At 39.0% G+C, this 25,804-nt stretch overlaps 3 protein-coding genes and 1 non-coding gene across 9 annotated transcripts; 2 read left to right on the top strand and 2 right to left on the bottom strand.

Moving 5' to 3' along the window:
- The first annotated feature begins 1,049 nt into the window (after window positions 1–1,049).
- Window positions 1,050–3,725, top strand: LOC120081172 (Tetratricopeptide repeat (TPR)-like superfamily protein). Its single transcript, XM_039035857.2, has one exon. The coding sequence runs from the start codon at window positions 1,844–1,846 to the stop codon at window positions 3,689–3,691; it is 1,848 nt and encodes a 615-aa protein (XP_038891785.1). The 5' UTR covers window positions 1,050–1,843; the 3' UTR covers window positions 3,692–3,725.
- A 2,700-nt stretch (window positions 3,726–6,425) lies between these two features.
- Window positions 6,426–10,769, top strand: LOC120081336 (5'-AMP-activated protein kinase-like protein). Its single transcript, XM_039036091.2, has 8 exons — window positions 6,426–7,438; window positions 7,949–8,069; window positions 8,372–8,567; window positions 8,647–8,858; window positions 9,107–9,252; window positions 9,325–9,472; window positions 10,265–10,333; window positions 10,408–10,769. The coding sequence occupies exons 1-8, from the start codon at window positions 6,864–6,866 to the stop codon at window positions 10,501–10,503; spliced, it is 1,563 nt and encodes a 520-aa protein (XP_038892019.2). The 5' UTR covers window positions 6,426–6,863; the 3' UTR covers window positions 10,504–10,769.
- Window positions 10,708–13,584, bottom strand: LOC120081337 (Regulator of chromosome condensation (RCC1) family protein). Of its 6 annotated transcripts, none has more exons than XM_039036093.2 (8): window positions 13,155–13,584; window positions 12,674–12,826; window positions 12,422–12,580; window positions 11,921–12,085; window positions 11,586–11,717; window positions 11,370–11,456; window positions 11,161–11,259; window positions 10,708–11,081 (listed from the first exon to the last, which is right to left on the bottom strand). In XM_039036093.2, the coding sequence occupies exons 1-8, from the start codon at window positions 13,333–13,335 to the stop codon at window positions 10,882–10,884; spliced, it is 1,176 nt and encodes a 391-aa protein (XP_038892021.1). In that variant the 5' UTR covers window positions 13,336–13,584; the 3' UTR covers window positions 10,708–10,881. The 6 variants fall into 6 exon arrangements, with proteins under 6 accessions (XP_038892021.1, XP_090171589.1, XP_090171588.1 ...); XM_090315463.1 differs by having other exon boundaries at window positions 11,161–11,264; window positions 13,155–13,570; XM_090315462.1 differs by having other exon boundaries at window positions 13,127–13,538.
- A 3,638-nt stretch (window positions 13,585–17,222) lies between these two features.
- Window positions 17,223–17,329, bottom strand: LOC120082324 (small nucleolar RNA R71). The gene has a single exon (XR_005483154.1). It is a non-coding gene; the product is annotated as a small nucleolar RNA R71 (small nucleolar RNA).
- Window positions 17,330–25,804: the final 8,475 nt, after the last annotated feature.

Raw genomic sequence — 25,804 nt, 5'->3', positions numbered from 1 at the left:
CGAACGCGCTCATGGATACTCTTCGTTAAGAGTTTCTTCACGATGGCCTACCCCTACCTGATCCCGCCCGCCCCCTTCCTGGTCCAGTCCCGGGCCCGACCGGGTATGGGATCGGGCCAAAATCCTATAGGGATGAGTGAAACTCCTCGCCCCTAGCCATACCCTTCCCAGTCCCGGTCGGGCGCCCAGTCCCTCTTCCCTGACCCGGCTGGGCGCCCCCTACCCCTACCCGATCCCAATCAAGTCTACCCGTTCCCCTCCCCTTTTCGCCTGGTCCCCCCCTTCCCGGTCATGACCCTTCACAGTCCCCTTTTCTGGTTTTTGACCCGACCCCATACCCAGCTAGGCTCAAGACCGAGCCAAATACCAATCTTCCCCGCCCAGTCACGTACCCGACCAAGTAGTTTGAAGCCTGGTCGGACGCCCCTACCTCTACTCGATTTTGCCCCTTCCCCCTCGTCATTTCCTCTCTTTCCCGTCCATACCAGGTCGAAATATACATAGGCTCAATCGGTCTAGCACCAGGCGTCAATCTTCCCCAAATCTTCCTCAATCTTCCCCGCCCGATTGCATACCTGACCAAGTAGTTTGAAGCCCGGCCGGGCGCCCCTACCCCTACTCGGTTTTGCCCCCTTCCCCCTCATCCTTTCCTCTCTTTCTCGCCCATACTCAGTCGAAATATACATGGGCCCGACCGGTCTAGCATCGGGTGCCAATCTTTCCCAAATCTTCCCCAATCCTCCCCGTCTAGTCACATACCCGGTCACCCTTATATGAAGCCCGATCGGGTAAGACAGATTTTCAGAAACTTATTTTTAGGCCCAAAATTATTCAAAAAACATCGAACATGATGTTTTTAGGAAAAAAAATAATATTCAACATAGATCTAACATAGATTTAAAACAATCATTTTATAGCATCTAAGATAAACTAACATTGAGCGAAAAAATGAAAATTCATAGATGAAAAATCTCAAATAATCTACAATGAAAAGGAAAATAGCAAGGGAAATCAAGATAAATGGAGTGAGATTGAGGAAATGGTAAGGGAAAATGGAGGGGAAAATGGAAGGGAAATCGTGAGAGTGAGATTTGAAGGGTTTAGAGGACTTTTGAAATGTGAAGGTAATTATACTTAGTTTTTAAAATTGTGGGGTAAAAAAAAAACAAGCATTTGTGTAGATGTAAACAAAGTAAGCCACCTCGTATAAATTCTCTGTTTGTCATTCAGTCGTCACATTTCGCTCGTTTTTCTTTTCCATCTTGGTATCGTGTCTCGGTTCACCGGTGAAGGCCACAGCCGCAATTTGTGTATTGAACCATCAATGATCTTCATTCTTCTTCATTACTTCCCGACTGCCAGGCAAGCCAACCATCGATTCAGAAGCAAATGAAGTCTCGAATTACATCCTCTGCCCAAACATCAACCATCAATTTATGGTTATCTCATTTCTGTACTTAATTTATACGCCTTGCATTTCCCACTAGTTTTGTTCCGTTGCATAGGTAACTGTGTCTTCCCCTCTCCTCTCCCTTTTTCGGGCATTTCTTTTTATCTGAGCACCAGGTGTTCGACGAAATGCCTGAACCATGCTCGTCTTCACCAACGCATTTCCCACTTCTTATTACTTCTTCCCAGCCGAGTTTGGATGTTTGGGCCCTTCCGTATTACCCTCCATTGCTTTCGTACCTAACTCGAGAAGAAGATTTTGAAAGTTTTTCATTTTTTTCATATGTTCATAGGTTGGTCTAATTGATATAAGAGTTCACACAGTCAAAAAAAGACATATCAGATAGTTTTGATTGCTGCATTTGGACTTCTGTTCCTACTTTGATTAGTATCTATGAGCACCTTAAAAAATATCGCAAAGCACCCAACGATTGCTTTGATCGATTCCTTCATCACGCTCAAAGAGCTCAAACAAATCCATACCCAATTGCTCATCAATGGCCTTTTCAATGATCGCCAACTTTTAGGCCAATTTGTTGCATCCATTGCCCTCAAAAACCCCAACAATCTATTGTATTCTAATCAAATTTTGGACCAATGTGCCGATCCAACCTTATTTGCCTTAAATTCCATGATCAGAGCCTATTCCAAAAGCTTGACCCCACACAAAAGCTTCCAGTTTTACAAGAAAATTCTCCAATCCAATGATGTTATGTCACCAGACAATTACACTTTCAATTTTCTGGTTCGGACTTGCGCCCAATTGTCTGCTTGTGAAGCAGGTCCAACTGTTCATGGTGCACTTATCAAACATGGTTTTGAATTTGACCCACATGTTCAAAGTGGGTTAATCTTTATGTATGCTGAAATGGGTTGTTTGAGTTCATGTTATCATGTGTTTCAATCAGTTCACGAGCCAGATATAGTCTGTCAGACGGCCATGGTGAGTGCTTGTGCAAAATGTGGTGATACTGATTTTGCACGAAACCTGTTCGACGCAATGCCTCAGAGGGATTCTGTGTCGTGGAATGCTATGATTGCTGGTTATGCTCAAAGGGGGCAATCAAGGGAAGCTTTGAATCTGTTTAAACTTATGCAAATGGATGGTGTCAAGGTTAATGAGGTGTCTATGGTTTCAGTTTTAACAGCCTGCACTCACTTGGGTGCACTATACCAAGGGAAATGGGCACATGCTTATATAGAGAGGAACAAGATTCGAATGACTGTCAATTTGGGCACTGCACTTGTTGATATGTATTTCAAATGTGGAAATGTTGATAAGGCCATGAAGGTTTTCTGGGAAATGAATGAAAAGAATGTTTATACCTGGAGTAGTGCCATAGGTGGGCTTGCCATGAATGGTTATGGCCAGAAGTGCCTTGAACTGTTTTCACTTATGAAACGTGAAGGAATTGCCCCTAATGAAATCACATTCATTTCTGTTCTAAGAGGTTGTAGCGTGGTTGGATTTGTCGATGAAGGTCGTTCACATTTCGATTCAATGAAGAGAGACCATGGCATTGAACCACAGCTTGAGCACTATGGTTGTATGGTGGATTTATATGGGCGAGCGGGGCGGTTGGATGAGGCTCTAAACTTCATCAACACCATGCCCCTTAAGCCACACGCGGGTGCTTGGGGAGCTTTGCTCAATGCCTGTAGAATGTACAAGAATATGGAGTTGGGCGAGTTTGCCTCAAGAAAATTGGTAGAGCTTGAAGCCAAGAATCAGGGTGCTTATGTGCTGTTATCGAACATATACGCCGACATGAAGAATTGGGAAAAAGTAAGTAATGTGCGTCAATCCATGAAAGTTGAAGGCGTAAACAAACTCCCTGGTTGCAGTGTTATGGAGGTCAATGGAGAAGTTCATGAATTCTTTGTAGGTGACAAGTCCCACCCGAGTTACCATGCCATCGAAACGATGTGGGGAGAAATCTCTCAACAGCTGAAGTTAGCAGGATATGTAGCAAATACTAACCCTGTTCTATTTGATATAGAAGAAGAAGAAAAAGAAGATGCATTGTGTAAACATAGTGAGAAGATGGCCATTGCATTTGGATTGATTAGTCTGAAGGAGGGGTTGCCCATTAGAATAGTGAAGAACCTCAGAGTTTGCTGGGATTGCCATGATGTAACGAAGATGATATCTAAAATTTTTGACAGGGAGATTATTGTGAGAGATAGGAACAGGTTTCATCATTTTAAAGATGGTGACTGTTCTTGTAAGGATTTTTGGTGAAATTATTAGTCACACCAGAACTTTATTTTCCCCATATCGAATAATTTATTAGATTTCTTTTTCATCTTTTCTATTAAATTGGGTTTCCTATAAGTATTATATGTGCTATTAGGTTGGGCCCCAAGCAAAAGGTTCAACTAGTTTAGGGCTTGGGTTGAATAAATATGTGGAAATCTTGAAGGTTCATTCAACAATCTAATCAAAATGCGGCCATATTAGAGAGGTAGCTTATGTGATTGAAATTGAAGATCGTTTTCAACTCATAATTATGATCCATTTTAATGAAAAGTGAGAAATAAAACAATTTAGTACATCTTGAATAATAGTAATTCTTTATGAGAAAAAAAAAATTCTGACACTTTCAGGTTTGATTCTACCCAAACTTTTTTTTTTCCTCAACAAACCTACTTGTTCGACTGTTTATGAGCAATTTTTGAAATATCAAACAAATCTTTCCATAAGGTAATTTTAATGTGGCAAATTTTTTCATTTGAAGGGGCTCATTTCGTAGTGGAGAAGCCCATGTATGAACAATGACTAATTTTACTTCCAGACCTAGTTATTTTAGGTACTAACACAATAAATGAAGGGAGTTTTCCATACTCTCATGTTATTGGAAATTTTCCCAAGTTAGGAAAATTTTCCCCGAGTTATGCTTGCCAAACTCAATCTTAACCATGTAGAGATGCATGTTGCCACTGACGAAAGCTTCACTACATTGTCTAAGCGTCCAGTAGGTTATCCCGACGTCTTGTTTCGACACCTTGACTATTCATTTAAACAAGCTCGTGGCTAGATTCTAAAATTAGTCCTCCTAATTTATTAACTAACATTTGATGAAAAGTTTAATAACGTTAGATAGAATCGAATACCACAAATTAGATCTTGTTGCAACAACCATTTCTACATACAATAGTCAACCTATATTATGATAATTATATTTATGTTATTAAAATTTTACCAACATGTTGACATTTTCATTGATATTTTTGCATTTTCATAGGTTCGACATCAATATGGAGAGTAAATCAATATTTTCATTATACCATAAAAAAATCGACGAAACATGAAAATAAGCCCTACAATGCACTATTGTATATATACATACCTAAATAACAAGCATATTAACTTGTTTAAAATGCATAAAATAATTATTTATTAATTTAAATATTTTAATTTTTTTAATAAAAATTCATTATTGTTTTCATAAAAATGAGATTTCGATAGTTTGACATTAATATTTTTAATCTTGATTATATGCCAAAAGAAAAGAGAGAGATGATAATTAAATAGGGCCTAGATTCTTAAGTCTGATTAAAGCTCACTATTTAACTTTTTTGTGGGGACCCAATCCTTCTGCTTTCTTTCATTTTCAAATAAAAAAAAAAAAAAAGGAGATAAATGACTAAAGACATAATAACAACAAGAATAAAATCACAAAATATAAAACACAAGTGAAAACTACTTTATGTTCTTGTCTAAAAAAACGAAAACAAAACAAAACAATTTTAACAATCATGTGATAATTACAAATCTTATTCCCAACTACTTCTAAGTTTAAAGGTATGTGAAAATCTATATTTGTATAATAGAAATTGAAACTCAATTTGCAAAAGAGAAATAACTATATATATGTGGTGTCAAGCCACACACTCCATTCAAATTAGTTTCAAGTTTGTGAATAGTTTAAGAAAAAGGAAGAGATTTCAATGTTTCTTTGATAAATAATGTACATTGTTTCAGAGGAGTTGTGTTTTTCAGATCTTTAGAGCTTCAACCTTTGAATTTTAAGAGTCTCAGGACTTCAACCTTGATAGCTTTCTGAGTTTCGCCTTTAATTTTGTGAACTTCCCCAATAAATGGATAAGACCTCTAGAGATTTTTCATGGACTCTGTCCAAATAGTGGATTTGGGCTAATGTTGGGCATAGACTCATAAATTTTTTTAGCTTAAATTTTCATCATGGACTTGAATTAAGTCGAACTTCGAACCCAAACAACTCTAATTACTTGGCTTAATCCAATTTATAATTTTAAGCGCAATCAGACGTCTCTGAATTTTAATTTAGACAATAATTTTTAATTAGTCATAAATTCAATAAATGACCTTAACAACTTGTAATTAGCTTAAATTTATCATTTAATAAATGTCATTTCTCTCTCTTGAGTTTATTGGATTTTGGTCATATAATTTTAAATGTTCAAATCTAGCTCATTTACTTAAAATCAATATCTTGAAGTCAACTTTTATCGAAATCAGTTAAATAACAATAATAACTTCATCAAAGAAATTGCATAATGTAAATATTTCTTCAAACATTTTAGAGTGATTTTTGTTTTGTTATTTTTTTTAATTTTAATAAATAGCAGCTAATACTAATTTTGAGTTTTATTGAAAAGTATATAGTTTTAAAAATACAATGATAAAAAATAGAATAAAACAAAGTAATTTTTGTAGGCTATCTCTAGTATCGTATTGGAAAATTTTAGGTCCTATATAATATTCCCTATGTTTATTGCTTAACATATAAGCATCTCTTCTTAAAAAAAAATGATGCGACATTTAGTACCGTAAAAAGAATACTTTTCAGCAATTCTTTTTTTTTTTCCCCACGTATCTATATATTAACATTTACATTTCCATTACAAAAATGCAATAAATATTTCAATTGATTAATAAAATGTGAAATATTTATTTATTTATTTCCAACAATGCCTACATTTTATCCATATTTTGAGGGACATTTTCGTAAAATTGACAACTAACATTTGTGTAGATGAAAACAAAAAAAGCAGCGTGGTATATAAATTTTCTGTTCGTCATTTAGTCGTCACATTTTGCTCGGTTTTCTTTCCAATTTGGTATCGTATCTTGGTTCACCGGTAAAGGCCACAGCCACAATTTGTGTATTGAAGCACCACCGTTCTTGATTCTTCTCCATCACTTCCCAACTGCCAACCATCAATTCAGAAGCAAATGAAGCCTCCAATTGGCTCCCCCGCCCAACCCAAGATTGTCCCTTCAACGTCAGGTTATCTTATTTCTGCACTTAATTAATGCGCCTTGCATTTCCCAGTGGTTTTGTTCCGTTGCATCGATGACTGTGTTCTTCCCTCTTTCGCGCACTACTTCTTTTCTCTGAGCACCAGGTGTTCGACGAAATGCCTGAACAATGCTCGTCTTCACCAACGCATTACCCACTTCTTATTTCTTCTTCCCAACCGACTTTGGATATTTGAGCCCTTCCGTATTACCCTCCATTGTTTTTGTTCCCAACTCAAAATGGGGATGGAATTCGCATCATATGGCTGCGACAGAGAGGAAGTGTGCGCTTTCGTTTTCCAAGGGTATGCTCTATGGTTGTTCTGGGTTTGTGACAAGGTGTAAAGATTTGGATAGAGAAGGGGATTTCGCATTGGAGGCGGAGATATTGGAGTTTATGAGAAGCTCAAGAAACCCAGAAGCGTTTCCGAGTAAGAAAGACCTGATTGAGGCCGGCAGGGAGGATTTGGTGGATGCTATTGTCAAGAAAGGTGGTTGGCTTTGTCTTGGATGGAATTTGGACGAGGAAGAAGATGGGGGTATTGGACAATTCTGTCTCGATGAACGGGAGTCTATATTGGCTACTGATTGGGATAATTTTGGATTATCCAATAGTTTAAAGTGTGATGAAAGTCAGAGATTTGCGACGCCTCTTTCTCCCATTGCTTCTTCATCTACATCATCTTCATTCACCGGTAGATCACTGTGAGGATTCCATTATGACATCTTAGTTTCTTTCTTCTTCATTCGAAATAAATACATATAAAAGTAACTATTTGCGAATAACATGCGTGAAAAATGCTATTATCTTGACATTTATTCTCAGCTATCTTCAGGGTGTGTTATAGTATTCCATTGAAAGAATTCTAAATGATTACTACGACAAATAATTGTTTCAGGTTGTGAAAGATGGTTTCTCTTCCGGCTCCCCGTACCCTACCTGCCCCTGATTTTATGAACAATTTCATTTAACGTGGTTGCTAATGAGTTATCAACCTTAAAATCGTTTTCTCATTGGGAAATTTTAAGATGTTTTTTTGTTCTTTAATATTTTTTTTTTCATGTTTGAGAAACTGAAACAAAATAACATAAATCTGAGTAACTTAATAATCATTTTAACGACAGAGTATTGAGTTTTCCTTGTTGTGTCTAGTTTTGTCTACTATCAACAATATTTGTAAGGGCGATTAGTCTTACATGCTTTCCTTTTCACAGAGACACTGTTGCTCAGGATGAGTCTGGGATTGAGGGTATGCTGAGTCGATTGGAAAAAGAAAGAAATGCGACCTTCGGAGCTGGTAAAAATGATTTGCTTCCTGAAACAACAGCAAAGGAGGTAAGCTTGCTGCAGTGAAACAATAGACTGATTTTCCCAATGTGAGCAACGTTGTTTCTGTAACTAACGATGTAATTAGGGATCATCCTGCTATCATATTAAGTAGTCGTTAGAGTAACAAGGCTGAAAGATATATCTAGAATTTGATGCAGGATATCTTCCCCATTGGCTTGTCACAATTGGCCGTGCTTGTGCTACTTCTTTTTCCTTTTTTCAACTTTGAAATCATGATATGGATAATTCCCTCGTAAGAATTGGAAAAGGCTGAAACTTAACTTGTGATGCTTCTTGCCTGGTAAAAGACAGTTGCTGACCTACAAGGAAGCACTATCAGCACACCGCTGAGTGGCAAACAAGAGAAATGGAGCGATTTGGGGGTTTGTCTTAGTCAGGGTTCTTCTCCTGTACAACTGAACGGTCTTGGAGGCTCTGTTACCCCTGAGGTGCAGAGATCTTGGAGCACATTCAAGACAGATCTTCAAGATAAAGACTTTGAAGGTTCTTCATTTATTCATGTATTCATAGGTTGGTTTCTGTGATATTAGAGTTTGCATCAACTGATTTTTAATATGTACAGCTTCTGAAATTGCTTTGAGCACGGGAAGGAGCGGGGAAGTATTAGATGTTCTGAGATATGAATCACTAGGATATAGAGGGGATTCTACCAATTCAAACTCTAGCGAGAAAGAAATGAATCACAATCAACTACGACGTCACCTTCAGAACATGGAGTTGGAGCTCTCGTCCGTAATTGGCTCATTGAGATCTAATGCATTTGTGTCTGAGAAGGTTTATTCTGCAACCTGATTTTGTTATCAAATGAACTGAGACGTTCTACATGTCCTGGATTTTAATGGATGGTGCATGATTCTTTCATTTCCTCTTCTGGAACTGGAAGAAGATCTGAATAAAGTAAAAGATGTCAATTAGTCTTACAGTTTTGATTAAAAAAGGATTAATACCTCTTGATCGTTGAGCAATAATGTTAAACACAATAAAATATTGACGTGCCTGTTTATTGCTATCATGATCATTAGGGTCAAAGTAAATCTTCTGATGATTTGCTGGAGCTTTCGGATGCTTTTGAGTTTCAAGAAAATGAGATCCTGAATGCCAAGGATAAGCTACGGTCTATACGAGCAAAGATAGCCGTGATAGAAGGAAAGATGGCACTGACAATTATGTATGGAAATTCCTGCTTTGCTTAGTGATTTGTTTTAACCATGGACGTATCAATGACATTAAGTCTTTTCAGTGATGCACAAAAGGTGATAGAGGGGAAACAAAAGAGGATCAATTGTGCCCGCAGAGCTTTGCAACTTCTACGTACTGCTTGCGTGGTGTGGCCTAATTCTGCATCAGAGGTTCTCTTAGTAGGGTCATTCGATGGTTGGTCAACCCAGGTAAAAAAATCTTCCTATTTGATTATTTTGCTTGATTTTGACAGTTGAAATAACCTAGGGACATTTAAAAATTAAAACTAACATCGGAATATCGAACGTGTAACGTGGGACTGGTTCCTCTATTATGCCTCTAGAATGTACTGCTTGCCTACTGTATAAATGTTATCAGCACTTTCATCAGAAAAAGAAAAAAAAGGAAAAAGAGAAGATCGAAATGTGATTGGCTCTTCGTTGTAGCTCAGAAGTTAGGCTTCTCAATAAGAAATCCACGACACCGCACTGATGAAAATGAACACTGTGGGCTGTGGGTTACTCTACCCTCCATTCCTGTCTCTAGTATATTTTCTGCTAGCTGAGTGAGCTTTTTCTGGGAACGTACATTTTCCCCGCTGACAAATAACTAGGACTTTCTATTTTGATAACTTCCACTACTTATGCTAGGATGCTGAATGACTTGCTTGCAATGGATTTACATTTTATGATCTTAGGTTCCTTCAATTCAAATGTGACATATAGTTGGAAAGATAATTGTTGTCAGATAACTACTGCTCAGGCAGATGATGTTTAATGGTTATGAGTGAGATTGAATTTCATGGTGTACATCTTAAAAGAAAATGATCATGTAGGCTTCTAGTGGGTGATCTTTCCATAATTACACCGAATGCTTCCAATTGTAGTGGAAGTGATGTTACGGATGTCTAGTTGCAAATCTCATAAACGGAAGAACTGCACAGTTTTGTGGTTTAATTCATTATCTCATATAGTCTTTATTCGCTTGCTCCCAACTTGCAGAGGAAGATGGAAAGGTCCAGTACGGGGGTATTCTCCCTGTTCCTAAAGCTGTATCCTGGAAAATACGAGGTTTGTTATTCTTTGGAATTTCTATTAACATAGTTTATGCGAACACACATCTCACGGTTTTTTGTGATATGCAGATTAAATTCATTGTTGATGGTCAATGGAAGATCGATCCTTTACGCCCAATTGTTAACACCAGTGGATATGAAAATAATCTACTGATCATCATGTAGCAGTTTACACCAGGCCGTTTATATTCTTTTTCTTGCCTAGCAAAGAGCCGGGTGCCTCGTCAACTTTCCCCTCTTGTAGCATAGTCCTTCGAGTTATACATGCATTTCGCTCAACTTCTAGTTTAGTTTTCCTCCAGCCTCCATCCACGAGTAGTTTTGATGTAAAAATATAGTTAGATAGAATAATTTTTCCACGAGACTCAATTAGCTCAATAAAAATTGTTGAAGACTCAATTAGCTCAATAAAATTTTGTAGTATTGCTTTTGATCCTCGTCCCTTTTTTCCTCATACTTTACATATCAAAAGCTAAAAATCATCTAGTGGCAGATCAGCTGCCAGGCAGCTCACTGGAGTTGTCTCCAAAAAGCAATGCAGTTTCAATTGGGGAGATTTGAAGCAGCATGGGATGTTGCAACAGCAACTGTAAAGCCACTGCCACAATAGACTTTGATGTCTAAAGCAGTACTCTTCTGTTTGAGGTTTAAATTCACCGTTTGTGGATTGGTGTGGTCACATGTATCTCCCAAACCCAGCTGACCATGCTCCCCCCAACCCCAAGTCTTTACAGCACCATCCTCTGCACAATCAATAAAACTTGAACAATGTAAGGACGGCGACCGAAAATGGTATTAACAGACAACTTTGCAAAACCATGCCTGTAACGATTGCAGAATGCTCAGCCCCGGCCGCAATATCCAAAACTTTTATTCCACTAAGAGGCGGGATTGGTTGGAAATTATCTTCCTCGGAATCACCTGCACTACAAAGAAAATCCACATATCAAGTCGTAAGCAGCAAGCAACTCATCTAAGGACTCGAACGGTTTGCTTGTTACGATGGCAAATGGTAAAGTTAATTCCTTTACCAGGCAGAGACTTCATTGCATTTAGCATTTCAGAACCACTCAGCGCTCCATGATGTTTGCCGCCAAGCATATAAAGTTCCCCTTCATCTGTTCAATGAAGGATGGTTGCCGTTTAACAAGAAGAAGATCATCACATGTATACAATCCTGGTAAAACTGAAAGCGTACTGGTGGGATTACTATTCAATCAAGTAAGAAATGGAATGAATGTTAATACAAGTTAAAACTAGTGCATGATTCCATCCAAGAGCAACTTTACTGAACGACAAAGGTGAAGGTAGATGTTGAGGAGAATATGCATCTGAATTGCTTTTGAATCCCCTTCCCCAAATGTAGAGATGCCCATCAGCTGAAGCAATTGCAGCCAACATATAACAACGGTTAGGATGAACGCTATTAATAGATCCTAAAAACACATTTTTAAGCACTTGGAAAGTCATGTTAAATAGATGTTGCCCATGCAATTCATTTATGGCTCACTGTACTGATGCCAAAATTACAAATTTACTGGAGGAATCAATATGGATACAAAGAAAATTCGATGCAACTCACAGGATAGAGCAGCACTGTGATCACCACCAGCAGCTATGCCAACTATTTCAGCAGCTTCCAAATCGGAAGAAAGTATGGGAAGATTAATAGTCTGAATCTTCTTGGAGATACCCAATTGACCGCGTTTCCCAGCTCCAAATCCATAAACTTGATCACCAGAACAACCTGCATCATATCATCACCATCAAACTTTGAGATAGACTGCTGCATTGACATCAACATAGACTTAGATAGCTATCAAGGAAGGGTGGAGAAATTCACCAAAAGATTTGCCCTCAACAACTTGGATAACTAATTTCAGTTGAATCATTAAAAGGAGAGAAGGCAGAACATACAAAAATTCTTGACAACCCCAGATATAGATATAGAGAAGGTAGAACGATGGAAGTTCCTTAAGCAAAGAATAAACCAGAGAAAACATGGATATAGATTCAAGTAAATTGATCTTAACACTGAAACATTACATTACAAAAATTTATGCGCATACATACTTTTCTATACCTTTCACCAATGCAAGCGAGTGGCGCATTCCACATGCAATCTGATCAACATGTTTATCAGAGAAAAACAAGACCTCATCAGGGAAGCAACGTGACTGGTAATCACCATGCCCTAACTGCCCAAATGAGCCATCTCCACAAGTATAAAGCTTTCCCTCGTCTACAACAAAAAACCAGAAAAATGGAAACAGGGTTCTACTGAAAGATGTAATGCAAGACTTCATAAAGAAGAACCAATAATTAATATGCTGACTTGAAACAAAACCAGAATGGCTCCATCCAGCAGAAACTTGGGTTATGAAGTAGCTACCCAACCCCATCATTGGCTTAGGGTGTAAGCTGCTTGCCATGTCTCCTAGCCCTAACTGCCCTGAATTGCCTCTTCCCCATGCAAGTACCCCACCACCTTCAAAAACATTAATACCACTAAATCAAAAGAAGCTTAAACTCTAAAGTTCATAAGTTACGAAATACTTATTAAATTGTTTATTCTTTTACACTCCCTTAACTTTGAAATCAGTAGCAAGACCTACTTATTGATATTAATTAGAGAGTAAATGACAAGTATAGGAATTTGAATCCGGGTCTTAAATCACTATCGCATTCATAAAGCTTAAACAGAAATTCTACAACATATTCAATCGTTTATTCCTGTATTATTAACAAAAAAGAATGGGAAAGAAGAAGAAAGAGGCACTGGATGAACCCTTTTATGGTGGAGGAGGATCGGATACCGGCAGTCAAAGCGATAACATGAGCGCCACCGCAGGAAAGGGATGAGATGGGGGTGGCGGAGGAAAGTGTCGGATTTCGGAGGAGTTGAGGGAGATTGTCGTCCTCGAGTCGTCCGGTGCCCAGCTGGCCGTCTGTTCCTGCCCCCCAACTCCATATCTCTTGCTCGACGTCGTCTTCCATTAATTGGAGATCAAATCATGGATCAATTCTGCAACTAACGAAGGGTCAATCTTAATTTAGGACCGTCGTTTTTCTTAAAGTAATTTGCTCCGCTTGAGTTTTCCGGCGGAAGACTGTGGACGGCGCCGAGATGAAAGACGGAACTTTTCTTCGATGAGGCACCCGAGTTTCGAACCAAGTTTTGTTTGCGTTGCGAATGAGTTGAACTACCACGGTTCGAAAAATTTGTAGAGATGACCTATTTTTTTCAAATGATCCATTTAAAAAAAATAATGTTTATTGATCATTTGTTGACATTATCGTCATACCAAATTATATAAATTGTCTTCACAAGTGCCTCACGAGGTAAGTCTCGCTCTTGTTTTAAATTCTCTGGTTTGATGTGATTGCTCGTCAATGTACGAATGATTTGACAATTTTCATGACAGAAGCCTCAAATCAATAATAATACTTACACAATACAATGGTGATTTCTTTAAATTCTAAACTCCATTTCAATGGTGATTACTTCTCTGGTTTTCGATGGTGTTTTGTTGAACGAAGATTTTTCGAACGGGGATTTCCAAGACGAGGCTTTTTCAGAACGGGACAAATTTTTCAGAAAGCTGTTTCATTATTTTGAGTCTGTTTAATTATTTTTATATGTTATTTCTGGAAATGTAGCATTACAAAATTTTGTATTGGGAGAGAGAACGAGAGTGAGAGAGAGCGAGATTAAGAGAGAAAGCAAGACTAAGAGAGAGCGAGATTAAGAAAGAGAGCGAGATTACGAGGGAGGGAGAGAGAGAGCGAGATTACGAGAAAGAGAGCGAGAGTACACTTCAATTTCTTGTACAATTTAATGGCAAATGTTCTTTTGCTTTGTAGGATGATAGAAAAGTGTCTACTTATTCGATATGGAGGTGATTGAGATGAGAATGAAAGTTCGTATATTGGGGGAGAGTTGATAGGAATCATTGTGCCTGTTACATTGAAGTATGAAGAACTTAAATCTCACATTTACAGGGTTACAAATGTCAGTTGTTCAGAGTTTGATCTTATACTGAGAGTTAAATATAAACTTGAATATGAAGCCCCTTCACAATACATAAGGAATGATGATGATGTTCGCTTCCTTCTTTTCCGAGAAGAGCTTAGTAAACTTCAGTTATCTGTAACACTAAAATTGAATCAGGACGAAAATATTAGAATGGGGTTTGGAAATGTGAGTTATGATGATACAACTGTGGACGGACAATACAGGAATCATATCAATTTCGTCGGGAAGAGGATGATATTCCATTGTCTACCAACACTGTACCATGAACATCATCACTAGACAACGACCGCACTAATCCAACAAAATTGAATTCAGAATTGGGCGGTACTTCAGTTGTTACTAATGAGAGATCATCTAGACTTGAATATATGGATTGTGGTCATCTAGAGCAAAGTTGTGGTCCTTCAGTGGATGTTAATGAGCAACCAACAAGATTGAATGAAATGGATCATGATCATGGATGTGTGTTGTTATACAACAGCTTCAGTGGTTCAACCATCTATGTCTTCAAGTCATATTGGCAGAGTTGATTATGCTTGGTACCTCTTTGATAATGGACAGAAATGCACGTTATTACAGTGCTAAGTTATTAAACAATGCAGGATTGCGATGATAAAAATACACAAGATTGCGTCCAAAAGCATTAAGTTCACAATATTGCAGTTACATGCGTCCATCGCATCAAAACAGTTAACTTATGTAATTTTGTGCAGAATATGCATTGACACAAGGCGGAAAATGTGATCCAAAGAAATCAACGGCCGAGCGCATTAAGAGATTGCGTTAATGCATGGCTATGCGATCATTTGCGCTCACGAGTATCTACTCAAGAAGGTTGCCGCATAGAGCCGACGCATCTTGGTAGGTGCATTTGGGTGAAAAGCATAATAAATCACGATGGGACAGAAAGCTGATGACGGTCGATTCTGAATTAAGTTGACAAGCCGTTAACGACCTACTTTAACAAGTACACTCAACTTTTCGGTGAAAATATTTGGCGCATCAGACAGAGAATTAATTTCATACCATAAATGCAATCATAAGAGAGAAGAAGCCTTTCACCCCGAAGCTCTATAAATACCAGAGGCCACCTTCAGTGAAGGAGTTCGCTCTGTTAGAGAATTTTCCCCTTAGATAGAAGTAGTCTTGTTCATAGTTTTCTTTTACTTAGAAGATGGAAGCGAGGGAAGTGAGATTGTACCGAAAAATCGTTTCGGTGAACTTGGAAGAGTACCAAAATCGTCGAGATCAGAGAAAGGGTCAGCTCCTGCAGAAGCAGGAACATCTTTTGAGCAGAATAGAGTTAATAGTGTAAAAGCCTTGGGAAGCAAGGAATTGCTATCAGGCTCTCTACCCTTATCTTCCATTGTCATTTTGTACTCTAAACTTATCTATAGAAATGGAATTTACATCTTTATATCTGTTCACTCTCTGTATATTATGTATGAGTAGCTAAATATGTCGAATGGGTTGAAAAACACTTAGCTAACATAACTAGGGATCTTCATTCTATGCGATTATCTTGTATTATGTATGCATCATTCGTCCATTAGAGATACTCGAGAGGGTATTCTAAGGATAGAATCTAGGCTTGGAAAATTCAGGTTAGAATCTGGGCTCAGGAAAGTCAGATTAGAAATGCATAATCAAGAGATAGAAGCTTAGAAATAAGCGCTGTTTGCTATTAACAAATCGCATGCATCCTAGAGATAGGTTATGATTGAATGCGGTCACCTTGTCCTTGTATGCATCTTGCATCATCGTAGAGGCAAGAAGTAGAGACTTAGGAATAAGCTCTATAGTTATAATCACATTCATCGCATGCGTCCTATAATTAGAAGCTACCGCATTTGCATTGGAAAATGATTTGTTGTCGCATAAGTGCAGCATGATCGCATAGTTTGACGCATTCTCTGGAAACGCTAGCTAAAGACCTTCTCAACTCGTTCCGCCGCATACTCAGTGTATCTGTCGCATAATCATTCTTATCTCAAATCCGCCGCATACTTTTTATACTTCAAGCAACAAACCAACCAAATCATTAATTTATTTGTTACCGCAAAGTAATCTAAAAATTATTGTCGCATATTGTTTTCCTTAGTCCCTGAGTTCGACCCTGGACTTACCAGAAAACTCAGTAGGATTTATACTTGGGTTTTGCTGAGAAAACTTGTTGCACAACATATTTTCCATCACCGCAACTTCTTTCATTATTTCACCGCATAAAATAACGCATCAAATTTTTGACGTCGTTGCTGGGGACTTCGGCAATATAGTATGCTAACAGTAATTTTCTGATTTTCTTTGCAACTTTCAAGCTCTGACGCATTACGACCCAAAGATTGAAAGAATGTTGTGATAAAGATTGAGAGATAGTCGCCAATAACAACAATAAGAGAAAGATAACATGGCGGAACAACCTGGAAATGGAGCACCAATGAAAATAATGTCATGGTGAATCCCATCCTATTGGCGAATAACCGCAATAGGCCCATTCGAGATTATGCGTTGCCCAAACTCTATGATTTCTCCCTAGGAATCATGAGGCTCGCTCTTGATGGATCGAGATTTGAAATGAAACCGGTGATGCTACAGATGATCCAGACTGCTAGACAGTTTGGTGGGAGGTGTGGTGGACCTGCATGCCCACCTCCGGAGCTTCATATAGATCTACAATACTTTTATGTTCCCTAATATCTCCACTGAAGAAGTTCAACTAACTTTGTTTCCATTTTCATTATGTGATTAGGCACGAAAATGGACGTACTCTCTCGAACCAGGAGAGATTACTTCATGGGAGTAAGTAGTAGAGAAGTTTATGAAGAAATATTTCCCACCAAAGGAAAATGCCAGAAGAAAATTGATAACAAATTTTGAACAGGACATGGATGAATCGCTCAGCGATGCTTGGGCGAGGTTTAAGAGGTTGGTAAAAGACTGCCCGCATAACTGATTACTAGACTGCTTACAGATGGAGATTTTTTTATCACGGATTAAACCCTGCTTCGCAGACCGCTGCCAATAAGGTAGCTGCTGGAGGTCTGCTAGATAAAACTTATGATAAAGGCAAGAACAACCTTGTTCGCATTTCTAAAAATCACAAGGACTGGAGAGAAAGCGATCAAAGATTGAGAATAAAGGATAGTGATGCAAACAATGGTGCTATCGCATCCCTTCAGAGTCAAATGACTGCGATGATAAACTTGATACAGGAAATCGCAATCAATAGCCCAACAACGCATAGTGGGCAAGTGAACGCAATCAACTAGACTACCGCAAGATGTGCTACTTGCAGTAAAGGACACGCAATGGAGGAATGCCCGCAAAACCTACAGTCAATTTATTTTGTGAAAAACAACCCGTTTTCCAACACGTACAACTCCGGGTGGAGAAACCACCCCAACTTTACATGGAAAAATCAGCAGCAAAATTTCCAATCAGTGGCGAAAAAAGAAGGGCCACCTAGATTTTTCTCGCGAACCAACCGTCAGACGAGTAATCAAGCCAGCAGTTCGCAGGCGCTGCAATCTTCCTCTTTGGAAATTTTGTTGAAGCAATATATTGAAAAGAACGAAATTGTGCTTCAAAACCAAGCGACGTCCATCCACAACCTGGAAATACAGATAGGCCAGATTATGGGCGAACTCAAGAATCGACCGCAAGGGGCCCAGTCGAGTTCAACAGAACTACCACGCAACCCAGAGGGTATGGGTAAAGAGCAATGTCAAGTCGTGACGTTGCGTAGTGGAAAGACTGTGGCGAGGAAGAAGAAGAAGCCTAGTCGGACTGCTTCAATTGCGCTGGAACCAGAGATTGCAGTGACTCAAGAAGAAATATAAGAAAGAGAAGCGATAGAACCTGAGATTGCGTCCACCTCGGAGCCAAAAGAACAGGGGACCATAAGGATACAACTACCACCTTTTCCATAGAGACTCAGAAAGAAGAAAAATGATGAGGTACAGTACTAACGCTTCATGAATATGTTAAAACAATTGCATATTAATATTCCGTTCACTGAAGCAATTGAGGAGATGCCCGCATATGCGAAGTTTCTAAAGGATATGGTGACAAAGAAGAGAGGCGCTGGTAAGTTCGCCACAGTGGTTTTGACGCAGAGCTCAAAAGCTATAATTCCACTGAAAATGTGCGATCCTAAGAGTTTCACTATACCTTGCTCCATTGGAGGATTGTACATCGGGCAAGCACTATGCGATCTTGGAGCTAGCATTAATCTGATGCCTCTGTCAATTTTTAAGCAGCTGAATGTGAGGCAACTTGCACCCACGACAGTGACTCTCTAATTAACGGATAGATCTCTGGTGCATATAGAGGGGAAGGTAAAGGACGTGCTGGTTACAATTGGAAAATTTATATTGCCAATAGACTTCATCATCTTGGACTACGAAGCAGACAAAGATGTGCCCATCATTTTGGGGCGGCCATTTTTATCAATCGGTCATGCCCAGATTGATGTGCACAAAGAAGAGAACAGCTTGAGCGTAAATGAACAGAAGCTCAGGTTTGACATTATCCGTGCCATGAAATATCCTGATGAAGAATACCTTAATGAATCCGATGACGAACAGAGTTTGAATGAAGAAGAGAAGCATGAAGATGAAAACGAAGATGAGGATGCGATCGCATCCATTGTTGCATGCAATGCAATCACAGAAAAAACAAACAAGGAAGATGAGGTGATCGCATCCCAAGAAGTTAATCTGACAATGAATGAAGAAAGAAAAACAACAAAACCGTCCTTAGAACAACCACCAACAATAAAGCTGAAGACCCTTCCTAACCACCTGAAGTATGCGTTTCTAGGGCAAAATGAAAAGCAACCGGTAATCATTTCCTCTACATTTAATGAAAACCAAGAAGATGTGCTGCTGAGCATTCTGAGAAAATATGTAAAAGCAATTGGTTAGACGCGCGCAGAAATTCAAGGAATTAGCCTCGCATACTATATGCATAGAATTCGTCTCGAAGAAAATCACAAAGGATCGATCGAACATCAGCGTAGAATCAACCTTGCGATGAAGGAGTTCGTAAAGAAGGAGATAATCAAGTGGTTAGACGTGGGCATCATCTATCTAATAGCAGACAACACGTGGGTCAGCCCTGTGCAGTGCATGCCAAAAAAAGGAGGGATGACGGTAGTTTCTAATGCAAATAACGAGCTGATACCGCAAAAGACCGTCACCGGATGGCGAATTTGCATGAACTACCGCAAACTGAATGTGGCAACAAAGAAGGATCATTTCCCGTTACCTTTTATTGACCAAATGCTAGATCGTCTAACTGGAAATGACTTCTACTGCTTCTTGGATGGGTATGCCGGTTATAACCAGATCATGATCGCTTTTAAAGATCAAGAAAAGACCACATTCACCTGCCCGTATGGAACATTTGCTTTTTGCCGCATGTTGTTCGGCCTCTACAATATGGCGAGCACTTTTCAAAGGTGTATGATGGCCATCTTTTTGGAATAGCTCGAAGACTCTGTAGAAATATTCATGGACGACTTCTCTGTATATGGGCACACATACGAAGTCTGTCTTGACAACTTGGAGAAGATATTGAAAAGATGTAAGGAGATGAACCTCGTGCTTAATTGGGAGAAATACCATTTCATGGTGAAAGAGGGCATTGTGCTGGGGCACAAGGTCTCGAGGGACGGGTTCGAGGTGGACAAGGCAAAAATTGAAGCGATTGAAAAGCTCCCACCTCCAACAAGTGTAAAGGCTGTCAAGAGCTTCTTGGGACATGCCGGATTTTATAGACGTTTTGTCAAGGAATTTTCAAAGATAGCACGACCGCTGAGTGCGTTGATGGAGGCCGATAGAAAATTTGACTTTGATGACAATTGCCTCAACACATTCATGATTTTGAAGAACGCATTAACGACCGCGCCCGTGTTGATCGTACCAGATTAGACAGTTCCCTTTGAATTAATGTGCAACGCGAGCGGGTATGTGATGGGAGTAGTGCTGTCACAGAAGAGAAAAACAATGCTACATCCCATCACATATGCAAGTAAGACTTTGAATCCTGCTCAAACTAACTACACCACCACAGAAAAAGAATAACTTGCGGTAATATTTACGTTGGAGAAATTCAGGGCATATTTACTGGGAACAAAATTACTCATCCACACTGACCACTCGGCGATAAAATATTTGATGACAAAGAAGGATGTGAAGCCAAGGTTGATTAGAAGGGGTTCTCTTCCTCCAAAAATTCGATATGGAAATAATCGATCGCAAGAGGACGGAGAATCAAGTTGCGGATCATTTATCCATATTAGAGAATCCAGAAGTTGACCGCAATCAATCAGAGGTGAGCGCAAGGTTCACAGACGAACAGTTATTTCAGATTACAGAATTTCCATGGTACGCAGACGTGGTGAATTATCTAGTTTGCGAGCAATTTCCCAAAGATTATACCAACAACCAAAAGAAGCGGCTCGGGCATGAATGCAAATCATATTATTGGGATGAGCCAAATCTGTATAAAAGGGGGTCAGACTAGATTCTGCGACTGTGTGTACCAGATGTTGTTCACCAACGCATATTATCGCAATGTCATGATTCACCATATGGCGGGCACTTTGGAGGCCAGCACACAGCAACGAAAGTATTATAAAGTGGGACTATTGGCCAACAATATTTAAGGATGTAAGAGACTATGCAATGAAGTGTGACCGGTGCCAACGCACAAGTAATATTTCATGGAAACATGCGATGCCCATGAACATCATTTTAGAACTGGAGTTATTTGACGTCTGGGGCATTGATTTCATGGGACTATTCCTACCTTTAAATGGTCGCAAGTATATTCTATTAGTCGTCGACTACATTTCCAAGTGGGTAGAAGCAGTTGCATGCACCACAAGCGATGCAGTAGTAGTCTCCAAATTCCTGAAGAAAAATATTTTCACTTGTTTTGGCACTCCACGTGCCATAATAAGTGACGAAGGCTCCCACTTTGTCAATTACATCATCAAACATATGCTGCATAAATATAATATCCTCCACAAAGTGGCCACCGCATGCCATCCATAGACGAATGGTCAAGCTGAAGTGTCCAACCGAGAAATCAAGCTAATACTAGAGAAGGTGGTAAAGTCTTCGCAAAAAGATTGGGCAACAAAGTTGGACGATGTGCTGTGGGCATACAGGACTGCCTACAAAACACCAATAGGCATGTCTCTGTATGTGTTGGTGTTTGGTAAAGCATGTCATTTACCATTGGAGCTGGAGCACAAAGCGTTGTGGGTGGTGAAGAAGCTTAACTTCAACTTAAAAGCAGCAGGGGAAGCAAGAAAACTCTAATTGGTCGAGCTTGATGAGTGGAGAACGCAAGCTTATGAAAATGCCAAAATTTACAAAGAACGAGCAAAACATTGGCATGACAACCAGCTATGTGGCAAAAATCTCCACGTCGGACAAAAAGTCTTACTTTTCAAATCACGATTACGGCTCTTTCTCAGCAAATTAAAGTTGCGCTGGTCCAGACCCTTTATAATTAAAGAAATATTCCTGCATGGTGCAGTTGAGCTGATTAATGAGGAAGGGACCCGTACCTTCAAGGTTAAGAGTTAAGGAATATTGCGGGGGTGATTTTTATCGAGAAAAGACCTCTGTAGACCTGAGAAATCCGGAATGAAGGAAAATCGAGTGGCCCTTGTGCTGGCATGCGACAGAAAATCATCTGGGGCGCAAGTCTTTTCGAATATCCTTTTTCTTACTTATGATTCATGAACTCTCACTACTCTGAGGTTATTTCAATTATCGTTTATCTGTCTTCAGTTAAAAAAAAAAAAGAGAAAATTTTGTTAACTTCGTTTTTTTATTTATCATTTGACCCTCTCGATGTTTTTCTTTGCAAACGATCGAGGTAAACGATTGTGGAGGCGCTACACAAAGACGCAACTACTTTATTTCGTCACTGCAATCCAAAGAAAGTAGATTGCCACAAAGCAGAATGCATCAACAAATAATGTGGGCGACAGTGCAAATTTGGGGGTTGTATCTTTCCTTGACCTTATTCCAAATTTTGCACTAATGCATCGCATTTTAATTTTGAAAATTTTATCACTGCATCCTTTTTGGTTGCCGAAATCATTTAACATTGATCAATTTAGTAAGTCACCGCGATTTCTTTTTGCCAATTATATGGTGAAACGCATCATTCTATCTTTTCGTACACACTAGAGTCAACTTAATTTTAGGGCAGTCACCTCATGAAATATTTCTAGAAGTTAGTGGTCTGCTAGCTTTCTTTCAAACTGACCTTTTACAAAATTTCCTAAGAACATCGCATGACTTCTTTCAATCTTTTAGCAATGAGGACATTACTGCATTTTAAATTTGGGGGTTGGTGATAAAATTAGTGAACCAATATGTGATGCATGTCTTAGGCTATGAGTTAATTTTCATGCGTCGGTGGTCATGTATTGGAATGAAAATATGTGTTACTCTTATATGCGATGACCATGCGTTCCTGTCACAAGTTTTCTTGCGCTCACGCCAAGTATAACGCTAACTTCTCGGGTGATCCGAGGTCAAACTCAGGGACTTGTAACTAAATGCTATGCGGTGATGTGTATGTGGCGGATCAATAAAAGAATGATTGAGGGGGGGGGGGGGGTAGAGACACGACAACTGTTGATACGTAGTGTTGATACGTAGTAAATGTATGGAATAATAGATAAAATGTGAAGATGTCTTCATCGCAACCCTAAGCTTGACCGCAAGGGCAACCTCAGCCAACGCAAGCTATGCGATCATGGTACACACACTTGAGCCTAATTCTAGGACACATGCAATGTATATGCGAAGTGTCGGGATGACCGCATACCACGTATCCTACTTCTTGGACGCATGCAATATCCTCTCCGTAAAGTGCATACGCTGTGTAATAGCAAACAAAGCTTATTCCTAAGTTCCCCATTCTTGCTTATGCATTCCAATCCGCTCTCTCGAGTCTTAGATTTGGTTTCTTAGATTACTCTTCCAAGTATGCCTAAATGATTAATGATGCACTCATAAGACAAGGTAATCGAATAAACCTGGCTGACGTAAGATTATTCCTGTTTCTAGTGAATACTTGCTTACACTGCTTAATGCGACCAACCACTTACCCTCCCGGGCAGTTAGTTATTGCTGACTTTACTCATAGACAAGTTGCGTCCTCCTATAGACAGGCGTTGCTACAGCTTCATACTAAGTAAATAAGGTTTTCTCACAATACTCACGCAACGCACACCTCCCGGTGGTTTGCTACATGCTTCATATTCCTATGTCGCATGATTAAAGATAAGTTCACAGGAATAGGACGCATTTATAAACCTTGTCATATCGTTGAGGATATGAGGAGAGATTATGGCGTGAACATAAGTTATGATAAAGCGTAGCGTCTAAGAGAAGCCACATATGATCTCACTAGAGGTACTGCAGAATACTCAAACTCCATACTACATACTTATAGAGAAGCATTAAAAATAGAGAATCCGGGTACAGTGTTTGAGATCGAACTTAAAGATGAGGTGCATTTCAAGTATATGTTTCACAAGCTATCGGCCTGTGATAATTGTTGATGGGTTGCACTTGAAAGGAAAATACAAAGGCACTATGTTGGTTGTGGTTTCTATGGACAGGAACAATCAATTATACCTACTAGCATATGCAATAGTGGACAATGAAACCGATCGATCATGAAAATGGTTTATGTTGAACTTGAAATGCAGTATCGAAGAACCCAATAATCTGGTGTTTTTTCTGATTAGATGGTATCTATCAACAATGCTATTCGTGCATTTTTTTTCCCACTTCATTTCATGGATTGTGCATGTGGCACAAAAAACAAAATCTTATTACAAACTTTAAGGATAGTACGGTTGTTGGGATATTTAGAGATACAGCAAGGGAATTTCATATGACAGAGTTCCAAACAAAATGGGATGAACTCTGTAGTTTTCGAGACGGTGTTGTCACGAAATATTTGGTAGACATCAGTCTTCAAAGGTGGGCATGGGTTTACCAAATAGAACGAAGATATGACAATATGATATCCAATAGTGTAGAGTGTTTCAATTCGTTAGTTAAAGAGTATCGACTATTGCCCATAGTATGCTTAATTGAACATGTTAGAGGAATACTCCAATCGTGGTTCTATGAATGGAGGAATTACTGGGCATCTCGAACGACATTGCACTCTGACTATTGTGGAACCCGATTGGCAAGTGGGGCCGATAAGGGTAGACGATATCGGGTTGAGTCTATTGATTGTTATCGGGTCCACGTGCGAGATAATCAATTGGACGGTATTATGAATCTTCACACGAAGGAATGCACGTGTAAGGAATTCAACTCACTTGGTATCCCGTGTTCGTATGCAATTATTACTGTCAAGGAACAAAAAATACCCATTTAGAGTCTTTGCAGTCGATTTTATACAGTGGACTCTCTACTGACTGCGTATGCAGAGCCTATAAATCCACTTGGGCACATATTTGAATGGAAGAGAGCTCATGGATATGTAGAAAAGACTAACCTTCCTCTAAAGTTTGTGGCACAAGCCGCGCGCGGAGAGTGAGAAGAATACCATCCAGAGGAGAATTTTGCAGACAAATGAAATGTGGTCGGTGTGGAAATTATGGGCATAACCACCAAAACTGTAGCGAACTGCTCACAATCGTGCGATGTATTGAAAATGTCAAAAACCATGACACAAATACCTCTCATCTAGTTTAGTTTATAACTAACTTTATCGTGTAACGATCTGTTGGTATGTGTTATAAATACCATTGATCAGGTCCCAAAGAAGAGTTTTTCATACTTTCTATTTTTTCTGTAAACAAAAACAAGTTGTAAGCAATCTTCATTTTTCTGTAAACAAAAAACAATAACAAACTGGAGTATTTCTATAATAGCAATCTTCATGTTGTAACATACTTTCTATTTTTTCAAAGTCTCGCTCTCTAAATCTCCTCTCTCTCAAAATCTCGCTCTCTCTCAAAATCTTGCTCTCTCAAAATCTCGCTCTCTCAATGTTTGAACTTTGAACCTTGAACTTTGATATAATGTTTTATATACCATTGATATAATGAAAAGAGTAGTAGCTCAATTATACATGTTTTGATAAAATGTATAATATTGAACTTTGAACTTTGAACTTTGATAAAATTATTTTATACATGTTTTACATACATAAAAAATACATGTTTTTACATACAAAAAAAATACAATAAAAAATACATGTTTTATACACATAAAAAATACAGAGTGTTCGCCCACAATTGACACGTTAACTGCATCCTATATTCACTCATTTTCTCCTGAGTGATTATAGACGAATTAACACCAACCACCAGATGTTCTAGTAATTTTATTGCAAAGATGAGCGACCCGTTTTGTATATCAGCGTTCA

Source organism: Benincasa hispida, chromosome 7 (assembly GCF_027475165.1).
Source record: "Benincasa hispida cultivar pf3 chromosome 7, pf3_genome.v1.1, whole genome shotgun sequence".
Classification (NCBI taxonomy): Eukaryota; Viridiplantae; Streptophyta; class Magnoliopsida; order Cucurbitales; family Cucurbitaceae; genus Benincasa; species Benincasa hispida.
Note: the sequence above shows the minus strand (reverse complement) of the source record. Positions and strands in the feature narration are given on the sequence as shown.